This window comes from Ostrea edulis, chromosome 6 (genome assembly GCF_947568905.1).
Source record: "Ostrea edulis chromosome 6, xbOstEdul1.1, whole genome shotgun sequence".
Lineage (NCBI taxonomy): Eukaryota > Metazoa > Mollusca > Bivalvia > Ostreida > Ostreidae > Ostrea > Ostrea edulis.
Genome location: NC_079169.1, coordinates 78,823,554 through 78,839,278, shown reverse-complemented (window position 1 = coordinate 78,839,278; position 15,725 = coordinate 78,823,554). Strand labels below are relative to the sequence as shown.

Sequence of the window (15,725 nt, the reverse complement as noted above, 5' to 3'; positions counted from 1 at the left end):
TTGCACCATTACGGAGATCCTATGGAAAACGTCAGAATAAAAAAAAATTGGATAGGGCTACATTATTGCAGCTAAGAAAAGTATAGATCGACCGATCGATGAATATCATGGAGTATATAGCTACTATACATATATAACCCAAACTATGTCAGCAAATATATCGTTCCCTAATTGTACTCTTGTACACGTAACTACCAAAATTCTAAACTTGATTTACGAATATTGCAGTTTTTGGGGGGGTATACTTTACCATGTACAACGAAGAATATTTTCGGGAGGAGAGAACCAGATAGAAGCGCGGGAAGGTTTCTTCCCAGAATCCTCTTGGAGATCAACTATAAACAAATACACGTACAGTTAGTTCTTTATTGCATATAAAATAACTGATTTTTATTATCGTATAGAATAACTCATAAAACGATGCTGATAAACGAAGTTTTTCTCCTTCTTAGAAATCATATTTTCAGAAGAAATAGTTTCATCTCCCCTTCTGAACCTCTATTTTTAGAGCACATGGATACAGATACACAAATCAGAAACCAGTAATTTTCGATCGCCAATTTGAAACTTTACAGGAGCAAATTTCATACCAGAACTCAATATACAGCTGTAGATATAGTGAAGTTGTCTTTCATTATCCGGTGGGAAATGAGTTGTAAGATTTGTAAAAATCTCTCGCTGTGACCTTCAATTCGACTTTTAGATATATCGATGACGTTTTGTCTATAAACAATAATAACTTTCATTCATATATCGATTTGATATATCCCTGTGAGCTCGAAATAAAGGACACCACAGAGTCATCCACTTCTGCTTCATACTTAGATATTTTATTGAAAGTAGACATTAACGGCAAACTGACAACTCAACTGTATGACAAACGGGATGATTTCAGCTTCTCCACCGTCAACTTCCCATATTTATGTAGCAATACTCCATTATCACCTGCATGCGGTGTTTATATATCTCAACTGATTCGATATGCAAGAGCTTGTTCTGCGTATAGTCAGTTAGCTACTGACAAACAAGTTGACGGTATAGGGGTTTCAACAGTCTCGATTGAAGTCAGCAATTCGCAAATCCTATGGTCATTATAACGATCTAGCTCGTCAATACAACCTATCATTGGGTCAAATGCTGTCTGACGTGTTTCATACCGAATGTTAAGCCGTTTTTGGCACACTGATTTTGACTACGGATAACTCCGTTTACCTAACATGATATAGGGCTCACGGCGGGTGTGACCGGTCGACAGGGGATGCTTACTCCTCCTAGGCACATGATCCCACCTCTGGTATGTCCAGGGGTCCGTGTTTGCCCAACTATCTATTTTGTATTGCTTGTAGGAGTTATGAGATTGATCACTGTTCGTTATCTTCACCTTTCATTCAAGAAAATTGATAAATTGAAAATCGTAGCAAGTCGACAGTCATCTTGAAATGGACGCTGACTAAATGAGGTTGACTATGTCACCTCGTACAAAATCTGCAGAATTAGAACTTTTGAATTCTCTTACCGAAAGTTTTATTTGGGCTTTTATTCGTAGAATGACTCATGTTAGGTTATGAAGTTGGAACACTTACCTTTCATATTTTCCGACAGCAGATACAGTGTAAATAGAAGTGAAAAACTATACTTCAGTTTTGGAGTTGTTTAAACTGGCTGATTTATGGTAATCTTATTGTTCCCACAGATGTCGCTGAAGTACCTCAAACTATTTATACCCACTGCACGAAGGCCTCGCCGTTTACATTGGTAGATGCCTTCATACACCAGATGATGATGATGTCTTTCTTTGGTTCTTTTCTTCTTCTTGTCGCCATCCTTAGTTGTGGTAACGCGAATCAGGGATATGATAGAAAAATAAAGAACCAGTTGTCAGATTTGCATTATCAGCTGTTTAAAACTGTCCAAAACCGGACTAGTTTGGTAAAGGTAAGAATTAAGATCCTATAATTGAGATACGGAAGAAAATTAAAAGATTTACACTAATATTTCATCAAAATGAGTTCTGCAGGGGTATCGAGGTATTTAACATTGAGGAGGGGTATAGGATCCGGAAAGAGGGATTAGAACAATTCAGATTTTCACCAGTGCCTTGATAATATAATTTCCTCTTGTCATTAACCTCATGATACTATATGAAATAAAACAAAGTTTACTATTATGTGATTTGTTTACATTTCTTGCAATTTTAAATATACCGTAGTTAAGCACTGCTGGTGTTCAAATATTGGTTGTCCTGTAAACTTTAAAAAAAAAAAAACACGTCCAAAATTTCATTTGTTTTTTTACTTCTCTACTGGCACAAAGTCGTTCAACTTGGCGACAACAGAAAGGTTCAACGCATCTGTGGCCTCACTGTAAGTGTGTATTTAACGGTTGAGAGAATTTTATCCATGACCTTGGTTTCTCGAAGTTTCTGCATTCTCTCCACAGTTTCATTGTCACCGTCAGAGTCTTGGTGTTTCCATCAAAATAAAAAGCACAGTTCTCTTACCGAAAGAACGCTTAGAAAATTTTAAATAAAAATACTGATTCATACATCTTAATCCTTCATTCTTGAAATTTGAATGTAGATATATTTGTGACAATAGTAAACCGAAATCACCTTAAATGTTGTTTTAGATACAGTGCTTTTAACATAATTTACGGTGTATTTCCTTCCTTCATGTGCTCATGCCTTGTAATATTTTTCAAAAAGTGTACCTAATGACTTACAAGTCGGTATCGTCAAAGTTTTCGAACATCGAGCGACTGATACCAATCAACTTGCACTCGCTGCAAGGATTCCTAATTAACAACTGTTAATTGTCCATACACCAGGTACACTAGTATCACATACCTCAACACCTATAATTGCTATATAGGCTAAAATCTCAAATGAAATGCCGTAAATATCCCCGAAAGGCCGTGCACCGCATAATCAAAACGTTTACGACCGTAAGTGAGGGTTCTTTAACGTACCAACGCAGCCGCGACACGGGATCTTCGTTTTTAAGGTCATATCCAGAAGACCAGTGATTCTTACTTCTAAATGCCGAGCGCTTGGCGAAAGTGCAATAACTACCTATGTTTACGTCTTAGATTTGCACGGCACGAGCGGGGCTCGAACTCACGACGAAGCGAACGCTCTACCATTGACCTACATTCTACCACGACCGGTTATTGTCATTTGGTGTGCGAAGACCATTTGTAAGTTACTTGTACATAAAGCAACCATTATCAGGTATTTATGGAAAATTACTACATTTACTAACTTTGAGGACATACTGATATCACACGCTTACTTCTGTTACAGATGGTGGTCTTTGAAACAGAATGCACCAAAACTGGATGTACATTCAACGGGTGTCACAGTGATGAAAGAAGCAATTGCGGAAATGAAATGATGAAAAAGTTGCAAGAAATTCAAAATACCGTTAATACGATGAAAAATGCAGAGAATAAACCTAAAGGTAAACATGATGAAGAGACCGACCATGTCTATCAAACATCATGTGTTCCATCCTCAGAATGTTTATATCAGGAAGCAGTCTGACTGTGTTGTCTAATGATAAGTATTGTTCAAATACCATCCTAAAACCAAGATATCGTACACTTGCTCTGTACGTTTTATTTCGCAGGTTGCAAAAGTGGATGGAAGTCGTACAAAGGACACTGTTACGTTTTTATTAGGTCTCGTCGTAACTGGTTTGATGCCCAGGTGGGTAAATCTAGGATATAAAGGGTTTACGTACCTTTAAAAATTAAATATATACAGTAGTCCGACAATCTGGATGCATGCACTGAACAAAGCAGGCCGATATGATAAAATCTGCATCTTAGTCCAAAATAATTTTTGATCAGTGACGGAACATTTAATAAGTATTTGACTGTAGTGTAAACGCATTGTTAGTTCATATTCTCCCAATTCGTACTCATTTTATGCATGACCTCTGACCCTGGTCTATTCCTACGTCACCTTATCCACCCTGCTTGAGCGCCAGTTCTGTCTGCCCCTTCCTTAGAAGCATACCTTTATTTAGTCGTCTGTTGTCTTCCATGTTTAGTTAAGGTAAGACACCAGATATTTATATGTAATTTCTCGGCTACACAACAGTGGCGTCCGCGCCGGTAAAATTTTTCTGTATATATTTTGTGTATTTTTTGGATAATTTGTCCACACGACGATACACATATCGTCGGTTGGCCGTTGGTCTTCGTTGGTCACATTGTAGAATACTAGGAATATTTTTGCATTGGGCGTTTTATATAAACATCAGGTGCGTTATTCCTACAAGTTGACCATTTGTTTAAACTTTGTTGTGGTTTTCCTAGTATATTTTTGTCACGGCGTGCTGACAGTTAGCACGTAGTGATATTATTGTCGTAATACTAGGGGTAGCAGAACTCATTTGTTATATTTGAAATTTAAGTCATTTTGTCGTTTACTTGCGTTTTTATAAACGTATTAACGACATTTAGCAAGTTTAGAATTTGAATTGCATTGTGTATTTTTCATCTTCGTGCTTAGTTTTCTCAAACTTTTTTTTCTCGTGCAAACTTGGCGCCGGTTTGTCAGTGCATCACGGTAAACATTAACACGTGTTTAGAGCTTCCGGTCCGACATTCTTTGATTATTTACATTTTATAATTGTCAATTTTTTTCGAACAAATTTAAAATATTTTTCATCTTCATTTCAAAAAAAAAATTAATAAAAATTGATGGTAGAATTGTGTAAATTTTAAATGTATTGATACATATTTTGATTCTATTAATTTAGGTTTAATATACATTTAGCTTTCAATTTTCTACTTTATTGTCAAACATCATATATCACAAAATGGTAGATAGTTGTGAGAGTGATGTATTGATAATTGAAGTGAATTATGTCAACTACCTATGGTAGTGGGTTTCCTTCTCAGGCACCGGGCGGTCCCCAACCGTTGGTTACCCAGGGGTTGGTACCAACTACGACCAGTGCACCCATTCCACAAGGCGGTTATGTACCGTTTAGTGGTCAGGGTACGACCATGATACCCATTCCACAGGGCGGTTATGTACCGCTAAATGGCCAAGGTATGACAAGTGAATCAATTCCACAGGGCGGTTATGTACCGCTAAATGGCCAAGGTATGACAAGTGAATCAATTCCACAGGGCGGTTATGTACCGCTAAATGGCCAAGGTATGACAAGTGAATCAATTCCACAGGGCGGTTATGTACCGCTAAATGACCAGAGTATGACAAGTGAATCAATTCCACAGGGCGGTTATGTACCGCTAAATGGCCAAGGTATGACAAGTGAATCAATTCCACAGGGCGGTTATGTACCGCTAAATGGCCAGAGTATGACAAGTGAATCAATTCCACAGGGCGGTTATGTACCGCTAAATGGCCAGGCTATGACAAGTGAATCAATTCCACAGGGCGGTTATGTACCGTTTAGTGGACAGGGTATACATCTCAATGCAGTGTCAAAGCCATCATACCCTGCTAGCCAACACTATGCACAAAGCCATACATACCAACCCATACCACAAACACCAAGCCCACTAGCTTTCCCTACATGCAAACAATCCATACCATATTCACAATGCCAGTCACTGCAATACACAGAAAGCCCACAGATGCCATACACACAAAATCAGGCCATGCAGTACACACCATTTCAACAGGCACCACAAACACAGCCACAATACCAGCTTATACAGCCTATGACACCTCAAATCAGTACACAGCAGCAATACAATCAGGCAACCTTGCCACAACAAACTGCACCACAACAAACACATTCTGTGCAAAAACCTGTACATAAACACACGACGATTCACGTACAGCAGTCTCAACTGATTCAGAATCACATGCAGCAATGCACTCCACAAGTGCAACACACATATCAACCACAGCAACAACCACAACATATACAGCAACTTGCATATCAGCACACACTGCTTCTCGTACAACAGCCACAACAAATGCAAATCCAGAATCACATGCAGCAAACTCAACAAATGCAACAACACATGCATCTCTATCCAGTGCAACAAACCACACAACCAAACATGCATGTACCTCAGTACATATATGCACCAAATATCATGCCACAATGTACTAGAATACAGCCAAACATGTATTCCAAAGACCTTGTGCATAGTGTACAACAGCAAGGGCAATGTATCCAGCCATACACATGTATGAATTGCATTAAGACACAAAAGATAAATCCAGGTACACCAACAGTGTCATGTGACCACACAGTGGGAACACTATCAGAATCGCACACTCCCACTCAAAACATTGAAACAAATGTGGTCAAAGGCTCGGAATTGCTACAATGCAATATCAATATCAATGTACCAGTTCCTACTACATGCAGAAAGTCAAGTCCAATACCAGACAATATTGCTGGTAAGAAAGAGAAAACTGACAACGGGCATGAAGGTAACAGGACATATATTGAGATTCAGAGAGGTCTACCTCCCGTTGTAACTCTCATGACAGTAGATACAGAGGTAACAGTCTCATTGGCCGAGGACGCTGTAGACTGTCCAGTAATAGTTGAGTCGCAACAGGGAGGTTCCCCAAGAATCAAATCAAATTTGTCAATGATGAATTCTGTTGCAGTTATTGATCCAGAGACAAATCACGAGCTTATGTCAAAGGTCAGTTCAGAAGCTGAACCCGAGACTGAATCAGTGTCTACCATTGAAGCATGTGTACAAATACAGTCACTGGCTGTGCCTGCCATGCTTATCAAAAAAGACACAAACACTGAACCCTCAAATGTACTAGAGGGGGAGGAAAGAAGTGAAATGACCACAAACACATCTTGCATTTCACCAGTACATACTGACATCAGTGTACATGCACACTTTCTTCCGGAGACAGACATGAACATTGATCCACCTAATTCACTCAAAGTCTCTATGGAATCCACAGCAGCTTTTCCAGAGACTAGGGTCACTGATGAGACACGAGAGCATAGGTGTACCAGTCAAATGGTATTGTCACAGGCCGCTAGAACAACGGCCGCATTGGCTGTGCAACCAGTTAAGCTTGACAATGTCAGTGTGGAGAGAAATAATAGCCGAGAAGTGATGCTAGTGCCACACCTGGCTAAGTTTGAAGACTTGACCAACACTTCACAAGTCACTACTTCAGTGATTCATGAACATTACAGCACACCTCTGCTGATCACTGTATGGTTGACTATGCACAAGCCACAATCAGAACATTACACATGGCTAGGTACACAAATGTTGTGCTGTACAAACTTTGTTCGCCATAGGTACCATTTTGGTTTACCAATAGAGAATAAATGCTGGGTGGTACCTTGGCGTTATAATACCTTGACTTAATAGTCTCTGTTGTATTTTGGGTCAGTAGTGATTGTTCTTGGTAGCCATAGAATAAGTACTCAATTTGTAGGTAATTGGATTCAATTTTGATATGGTTATTTACTGATACTGTGAATATGTACCATAGTATTGCTTTAATATTTGCTACAAGTTAGGATAATTTACCTCTTAGATTAAGAATATATATGGTTTGTTTAGATACAGTTTCAGAGTTTGTATAACAAGCATAGCTTCACCCGATCAGTTCTGCACCAATGGAGATAGTTTTATCTAGTTTCTTTAGTTTTAAGTACATATAGACTCGGGTTTATGGTTGTATCTACACATTATTCATTACAGTCTTCGGTTGTTATGTTCTGTGTAGCATTATTAGACACATATTCACAGCTGGTTGACTTTTGTCCTTCATTTTTATACTTAGTTGTCTGGTATTCATCAAGTAGCTACAATAAGTGGAAAACAATTAAGTATAAATCTTGGAAATGAATTGTCTATTTCGTGGATACCTGATACCTGTCATTCAGTGATTTAAGTTATAGGTATGGTATAAGTATTCATCAGTAATGTAAGTTATAGGTATGGTATAAGTATTCATCAGTAAGTTATAGGTATGGTATAAGTATTCATCAGTAAGTTATAGGTATGGTATAAGTATTCATCAGTAAGTTATAGGTATGGTATAAGTATTCATCAGTAATGTAAGTTATAGGTATGGTATAAGTATTCATCAGTAATGTAAGTTATAGGTATGGTATAAGTATTCATCAGTAAGTTATAGGTATGGTATAAGTATTCATCAGTAAGTTATAGGTATGGTATAAGTATTCATCAGTAATGTAAGTTATAGGTATGGTATAAGTATTCATCTTTAAGTTATAGGTATGGTATAAGTATTCATCAGTAATGTAAGTTATAGGTATGGTATAAGTATTCATCAGTAAGTTATAGGTATGGTATAAGTATTCATCAGTAAGTTATAGGTATGGTATAAGTATTCATCAGTAAGTTATAGGTATGGTATAAGTATTCATCAGTAAGTTATAGGTATGGTATAAGTATTCATCAGTGATTTAAGTTATAGGTATGGTATAAGTATTCATCAGTAAGTTATAGGTATGGTATAAGTATTCATCAGTGATTTAAGTTATAGGTATGGTATAAGTATTCATCAGTGATTTAAGTTATAGGTATGGTATAAGTATTCATCAGTAAGTTATAGGTATGGTATAAGTATTCATCAGTGATTTAAGTTATAGGTATGGTATAAGTATTCATCAGCAATTTAAGTTATAGGTATGGTATAAGTATTCATCAGTAATTTAGGTAAAACTAGTGTAGATTAATATTTATGATTTATGTATTGATATTCAGATGCTTATCTTATTGAAGAGTTACTTTGGATGTGAACCTTAATTGTTATGCTCAATTATCATTAAAGTGCAATCGGACTACATGGTTCACTACCATTGAATTTCAAAAGTATTCAATCAAAAGCATGTTGGAGCATTATAAGCATTTCAGTAACAAAATGCACATAAGCATCTTATCTTAGTATTTTCCCTTGCATTTAGTAATTAGTATTTGGATTATTTGGTCAACACATGCTGTTATAACATTACGTGTTACACTGAACATTTGATATCAGTTACTGTATAACCTTGGTTGTATTAGTTGTTTACTTAGCTAGTGATATCTTAAGGTTAAGTAAGGTCAAAGTAATTAAAACTTTAGTACTAAGCATATTCATAAAGTAAAGATCAGGTAATGACCTACTCTGATCTAGTTATGTGGATCATATATTACACCTACTGTACCATACAAACAAGTGCATGTACTACTGAGACATGCACTCTGACTGTCAGAGATAGTATATAGTCCTCACATTACCGGTAATTCTCCTTACAAGTGAAACATCTCTGGGGCCAAGTGAATTAGCAACATTCTACTCTCATCAGCATTCATAATAATAAAAATTATCTATTTTTCATAAACAAACAAATTGTTTTGGTTGTTACTGTAATTATTCTATTTTCTGATCAATCATTTACAATAAAGGTAAAGATTTTCCATAATAACTATGCATGATGCAAATAATGAAATGTGCAGGGCTTGACCCCGGCCATGATGATGAAAATTGGAGATGGGTGGTATTGTGATTTTATACAGTCCCTAGCTGTATAAATGTTCTATTACCATACAATCTCTGGATGGTTATTTATTAATTTTTATGTTATCTACATGTTTTTTAACATAACATATGGTTCTGATTCTCAGTGGAATGTTATATGCACTGACATTTGCACTGCTGAAAATTCAGTATACTTATGGTATTCCCTTTAGTTTTAGTTGACGAAGAAGTGGATATTTGAGACCAGGGTCATGTCAATTTTTTAGTAGATATACTACTACGTAAATCCGTCATTTTTCATGTTAAAACTGTTACTATAGTGTACGACTTGGAGAAAATATATTTTTATATATTGTGCTACTTTTCTTTCCTTACCTTACTCATTTTATACTTATTCCATTTATAATATATCATACAAGAGATATGCTATTCATCAAGAAAAGGGTGAACATTACATCGACTTTGTGAGGAGGAGAACGTCATTGAGAAACCTGGTGAATCCAAGAACACTTGTTTACGATCTATGACTCCTTAGTGATGGTACCCCTTATAGCACCATCTGTGATGTAATGGTGGATCAATATAAACTCTCTAGAGACTTGGGGGATAATCGATGGGTAGATACGACTAGACGCGAGGCAGCGACCATTTTGTGCTCTGAGCGTTGGGTAGATGATAACCTTCCCTCTCTACACCCTTAACATAGGTCCAAGAAAATCAAGCCACTGCGTCCTGCAGCGATTGCTACATCTTCGGAGATGTGTGTGGACATTCGTTTCAAGACAAATCCGGATCTTGAGGTAGTGCGTACCAATGCAGCAGATGATCATGTGCATCGTCAGTCAGTCAACAAGATTTTTCCGAAGTGCATGGCAGAGCAGAATTTTCTGTAGCTCATGACACGGCGGATCAGGAATGTTGTATGTTGGATAAAAATGCTGATATTACTCCTGGATCAAAGTCGGCTTTACCATTGCCGATACCTGTTCGAGTCACTTTAGGGAAACGTATGCACCCAACTCGTCAGCAAAGGACAATACGTTGGAAATATCCAAACATACCCGGTTGGACCCTGATTTAGCCATTACAGTATTACCCAAGTCTAATCTTGCTCAATGCTGCCCATACCCCAATTGTGAAAGGAGGGAGAAGATCAAGCGTCATGTTCAGCGTCAGCACCTTCCTAAGATTTTCAGTGATATTCATCCAGTTCGATCTATTGATAATACTGCGTTATGCCAACTCCAGTGTTCTTCATTGATATCTTTGGTGACTGGTGCCTTGGGACAAGATGCTGATGTATTCACTACAGTCGATTATGTGAACCATTCTGGTTTGATTCCGAAAAACACAACTGTGCATCCAGATACCATCAGTTGCATGAGGAAATCGTGTGTCTCTCAGGGATGGACGGAACCACCAGAAGGATTTACTGTCTCGCCTGTCAACTCCCCAGCAGCCCTTTTTCATTGGAGGTGTTTAATAGTGTTGTTGTCACTTTTGTAGCCTATTCATCGCGAAGAGTTTCGTACAAATGGGCGTGTTACAAGTGATAAGGAACATACTAGGGACATCTCTGATATTCAGGTTCCGGCAGTGGACTCGTCAACAGAAGACGAGTTTACAGTGATTAATGTTAGCTACGGTTCTGTAGAAGTTGGTAGCTCCGCTGTAAGCAGACCCGCAGAACAGCCTTCTGACATTTTGGAGGTTAACAGCGAGGAGATTGTCACTGTGAATGAAGCCTTTGACAGCCATTTCCACTTGGATCGGACCAGCTCCCGTATATGGAAGACCTCATCAGGGAAATCAGTGGATGACCTTATCTCATATGGTTTGTCCTGTAATCAGCGTCCAAACCTGGAAGTGACAGTTTCAGGTGGAGTGATGGTTTACAGCGAGCCTTCCACTCACCAAGAGATAGGGCACATCAGAAAACGATGGGGAATAGCTGTAGGAGTGCATCCTAAGCGTGTAGAGGAACTTTCTCCAGAAAGGTTTCTTCACATGAAGGACTTGTTGGATCTTCCTTATGCTGTAGCCTTAGGAGAAGTAAGGCTAAACCGTACTGTCCCAGTTAAGCTTTGGAGACGCCAAGAAGAAGTTTTACGTCAAGTGTTAATGCTTGCCCACAGGGACCGAGTCCTTGTTCTACATCTTCGTGGAATTGTATCTGACAAGATTAGTATGGATGTACATACTCTCTGTATGCAGATCTTGCAAAAGTCATGTAACCCAGATCAACCGATACATCTTCATTACTTTACTGGTGATTCAGAATTGGTCAAGGAATGGATGGACGGGTTTTCATGTGTGTACTTCGGGTTCACAGGTGCTGTAGGGGGCTTTAGTGCAGATCAAATTGCTGGACTTAAATCTGTCCCCATGAATCGTATCTTGTTGGAAACAGATTCCCCCTACATGAAACCCGGTGGAGGAACTATAAATACTCCAGCTTTCATTGGCGACGTTGCTACAGTAGTTGCATCTAAGCTACAAGTGACTGTACAGTACCTGCTGAAGCAAACTGTGAAAAACTGTCGTCGACTGTATACTTTGTAATTTGTATGTTTACGAATTCCTGCTGAATTTAGGGCTGGATATTTCTTCGTCCAGGTTTAAGTGGAATTTATCATTGTACTTACCTTCTTTATATTCTTCATAGTTTCCCCCTGCTAATTACGGGTTGTATAGCGCCCGTTCAAGTGCACATCTATAGCGAATTTTCATTGTATTTTTCCATTTCTTGTATAGTCATACTGTTAAAGTGTAATCTTTCCATATACATTCCTCTTATAATTATAAAACGGTGAGGAGTGTAGTGTAAACGCATTGTTAGTTCATATTCTCCCAAGTCGTACTCATTTTATGTATGACCTCTGACCCTGGTCTATTCCTACGTCACCTTATCGACCCTGCTTGAGCGCCAGTTCTGTTTGCCCCTTCCTTAGAAGCATCCCTTTATTTAGTCGTTTGTTGTCTTCCATGTTTAGTTAAGGTAAGACACCAGATATTTATATGTAATTTCTCGGCTACACAACATGACATAACGTTGGTATTCATAACAAATTCCACTAGAAACAGTAAAAGTTTTAAATAAATGATAAAACGTTTTTGACAGAATTTGGTCTTCAGATCCGTCAGAATGTTAACACATTTTACGTTGTGCTCGAGCCCAGTCAACATCGCCATTATCATGTTTAACTGAACACTATTCATACCAAACAAAGTTCCCATTCATGTACTCGTTAACTATATTTTTTTCCGGCTAAAATCTTTAACACATATACTTGTATCAAGTAATTTTCAGATGACGTGCAGAGAAAATGGCGCAACTTTAGTTCAAATTAATGATGCGCAGGAAAACCGTTGGATAATGAGGAACTTTCCTAAAGGTAACTGTTTCTCATATAAATGAACAGGTGATGATGAATATATAGGCAACATTCGAATATATCTCTCTTTAGATACTAATCATGTACGTGTATAAAAACTAATGATTTGTAACAGGAAGGGAGAAAATGCAACAGACCAGACCAGGATTCGAACTCGGGAGCCCCTGAATTCTCTAGTCATGTGCTCTACCAAATGAGCTAACTGGCCACCGGCGATCGAACCCGGCTGACCGCTATATTTCTCCCTTCTTAAATGTCTTCACACTAGAAGATATCAACCCAGTATCTTAATCCCCTGGCAGGAATTTTCACTTGTCAGTTCCAGGGGCTGGTCACGGCACCAAATGTAACAGGAAGGGAGAAAATGTAACGGACCAGACCGGGATTCGAACCCGGGCCCCCTGAATTCTCTAGTCAGGTGCTCTACCAACTGAGCTAACTGGCCACCGGTGATCGAACCCGGATGACCGCTACAGATTTCATTTATACCCGATAAATATTGCTTTCATGTTTTATGTTCATAGTTCGTTTTTGGCTCGATCATAGTGATGTGGGTACAGAGGGAAGCTGGAAATTATTTTCCACTGGAAAGGCTCCCACGTTTTCTAACTGGGCTCCTGGTCAACCTAACGACTATAGAAAGGCACAGGATTGTGGTTACGCTTATCATACGAAGAATGGAGCATGGGATGATTCGGGATGTGCCTATAAAATATCGTTCATTTGTGAATCTTCAGGTATATATTGTTGTATACACTGGTCAGTTAAAGAATATCAATATATGATTGAATAATTCCAAGCTTTCTGATTGAAAGTTCTCAAACAAAATAACAAACTCACCTCCACTTGTCTTCGAGTTGAATAATTATAAAATTTGATTTTTCTAACAACGGAACAGAAATTAATTGGAAATTTCTAAATTACCCCAGTAATGTGTGAGTTGTAAAAGCCTTGGGTGATCAGATGCGCGGAAAATTCTGTGCTTTAATAATGATACGTGTGCTATACAAGAATCATCAATATTGTGTCGGTAAGTACTTTTAATGATCAATAATGCGCGTGAAAAACTGCATATATATCCTTGATATATTACTTGACTGAAATCATAATACTGTCACACGATTGATTATTATTTTTTGTACAACGAAAACTTGAGTAACAATTGTTGAACTAGGGTAGCATCAAACTTTATCCCAAGATGATAGATCAGTTATCTAGCCATATACAAAGATGACTGACTGGGTATCGTTTCGTAGACTCTAGTAGCCACTTTTGGTATTTTTAATTATTCTTTGAAATGTTAAACAAAAACGCACGCCTCTAACCACTTTCTACTAGATTTTGCACTGTATCTGCCCACAAATAATGCCAACAAGATATCGTTTCTTAGGCTCGAGATGCCAGTTTTGATGTATGTATTCACATACATTTAAGATCAATAGGATGCTTTAACTATCCTATACGTATACAGTACAGAGTTCACCTTGGTCAAAAATATAACAAATATTACCAAGCACACAATCGATTAAATTATCAGGATTGTGTAATCGGTTTCCAAAGAAAAAGGGATCAAATCTGTATTTTTCTAATCTATCAGTGCCTGTATTTTCATCATATTAAAGGAAATTCAGTGAAGAAAAAAAACACCGTAAATGATTTATATCTCAATTAGATCAGCTGATTAATTCCACAGAAAGTGTAATGCGTTACTGTTGTCATGTGTTATTTCGTTGCTGTACATGTACAGAGAACGTATGTGTTTAGGGGAAATTGCTTTGATATCTTCGATAAAGGGATTTTAAAAAATCGTAATATGAATTTTGCGGTGTCTTTTTAGGCTCACGTTGTTGACTGGGGTAGGTTGCAGGACTTTAGAAGTTTCACCAAAAGCTCGCAACACAGCCAATTCTGGACGAGGTTTTATAGTTGCCTTTTTCTGATTTAATTTGTTTTTGATATGTTATAAAACGCTTGGATATTCACATTACAAAACTTTTCTTCTTTCGATTATCTCATTCATTTCACGAAATTTATCTGTTGTTGTCATATGCAAAGGGAAAAAATAAATTGTCATAAGAATGTTATAATGTTTTATTATAGATTTATGAAATATACATATTGGAATGTTGAAAATCTGGAATTTTTCGCAGAGACTAATTCTACGGATTTTGCGTAATTTAATTGATATAATACAATGTACTTATTATCTAAGAATGTAGTTTTGCGAAATTATCTGCATTTGCTGCAGATATTTCGCAAAAACAATTTTTAGCAGATTTAAGAATTTGCATGCAATTTTTTAAAAATGCCAATGTTCAATGTAACTGCGATGTAAAAATTATATAATTACAGATCCCCAACTTTTACCTTTGAAATAACACGCGTATCATCACGTGGATTTTGTAGTCCAGTAGAAATGGAGAATTTTTCTTCGAAATGGGAACTAATTGCAACAAAAGGTTTCTTTTCAGTTTTTGGTAGTTTAATGTGTCCCTAAACACGTGTAAAAAGCTTAGAAAATTATATTGAGGGGAAAGATGTTATTTTGGGGCTAAAACATCATTTATTGAATAAAAATGGTCAGGAACTGGAAATTCCAATTAAAATTCATGTTTCAATGGAAACTCTTTGATTTGTGTCATATTTGGAAACATTAATTTATCATTTAACAGATATGACAAATTTAGACACAAATATTGAAGTGAAAGCTGTTATTTTGAGGTTGAAACACAATTTATTGATGAAAAATCGTTGGAAATTGAAATTAAAATCCCATTGATTTGTACCATATTTGGATACATTAGTGTACTTCTTAATAGATATGACAAGTTTAGTTGTGTGTCTGTCGAGCAACAGTT

The 15,725-nt window shown here is 37.3% G+C and overlaps 1 protein-coding gene across 1 annotated transcript; it reads left to right on the top strand.

Annotated features, from left to right (window-relative positions):
* Positions 1-1,768: 1,768 nt before the first annotated feature.
* LOC125647835 (perlucin-like protein) lies at positions 1,769-14,948 on the top strand. The gene is made up of 6 exons (XM_048874665.2): positions 1,769-1,935; positions 3,302-3,458; positions 3,627-3,706; positions 12,783-12,867; positions 13,392-13,604; positions 14,705-14,948. The coding sequence occupies exons 1-6, from the start codon at positions 1,777-1,779 to the stop codon at positions 14,716-14,718; spliced, it is 708 nt and encodes a 235-aa protein (XP_048730622.2). The 5' UTR covers positions 1,769-1,776; the 3' UTR covers positions 14,719-14,948.
* Positions 14,949-15,725: the final 777 nt, after the last annotated feature.

What these genes read in the sequence shown, in the direction of transcription:
- LOC125647835 (XM_048874665.2), top strand. Translation starts at nt 1,777, where the DNA reads ATGATGATGATGTCTTTCTTTGGTTCTTTTCTTCTTCTTGTCGCCATC. An exon ending in ACCGGACTAGTTTGGTAAAG is followed by an intron (nt 1,936 to 3,301) that starts GTAAGAATTAAG and finishes CTTCTGTTACAG; the next exon opens with ATGGTGGTCTTTGAAACAGA. An exon ending in TGCAGAGAATAAACCTAAAG is followed by an intron (nt 3,459 to 3,626) that starts GTAAACATGATG and finishes TTTATTTCGCAG; the next exon opens with GTTGCAAAAGTGGATGGAAG.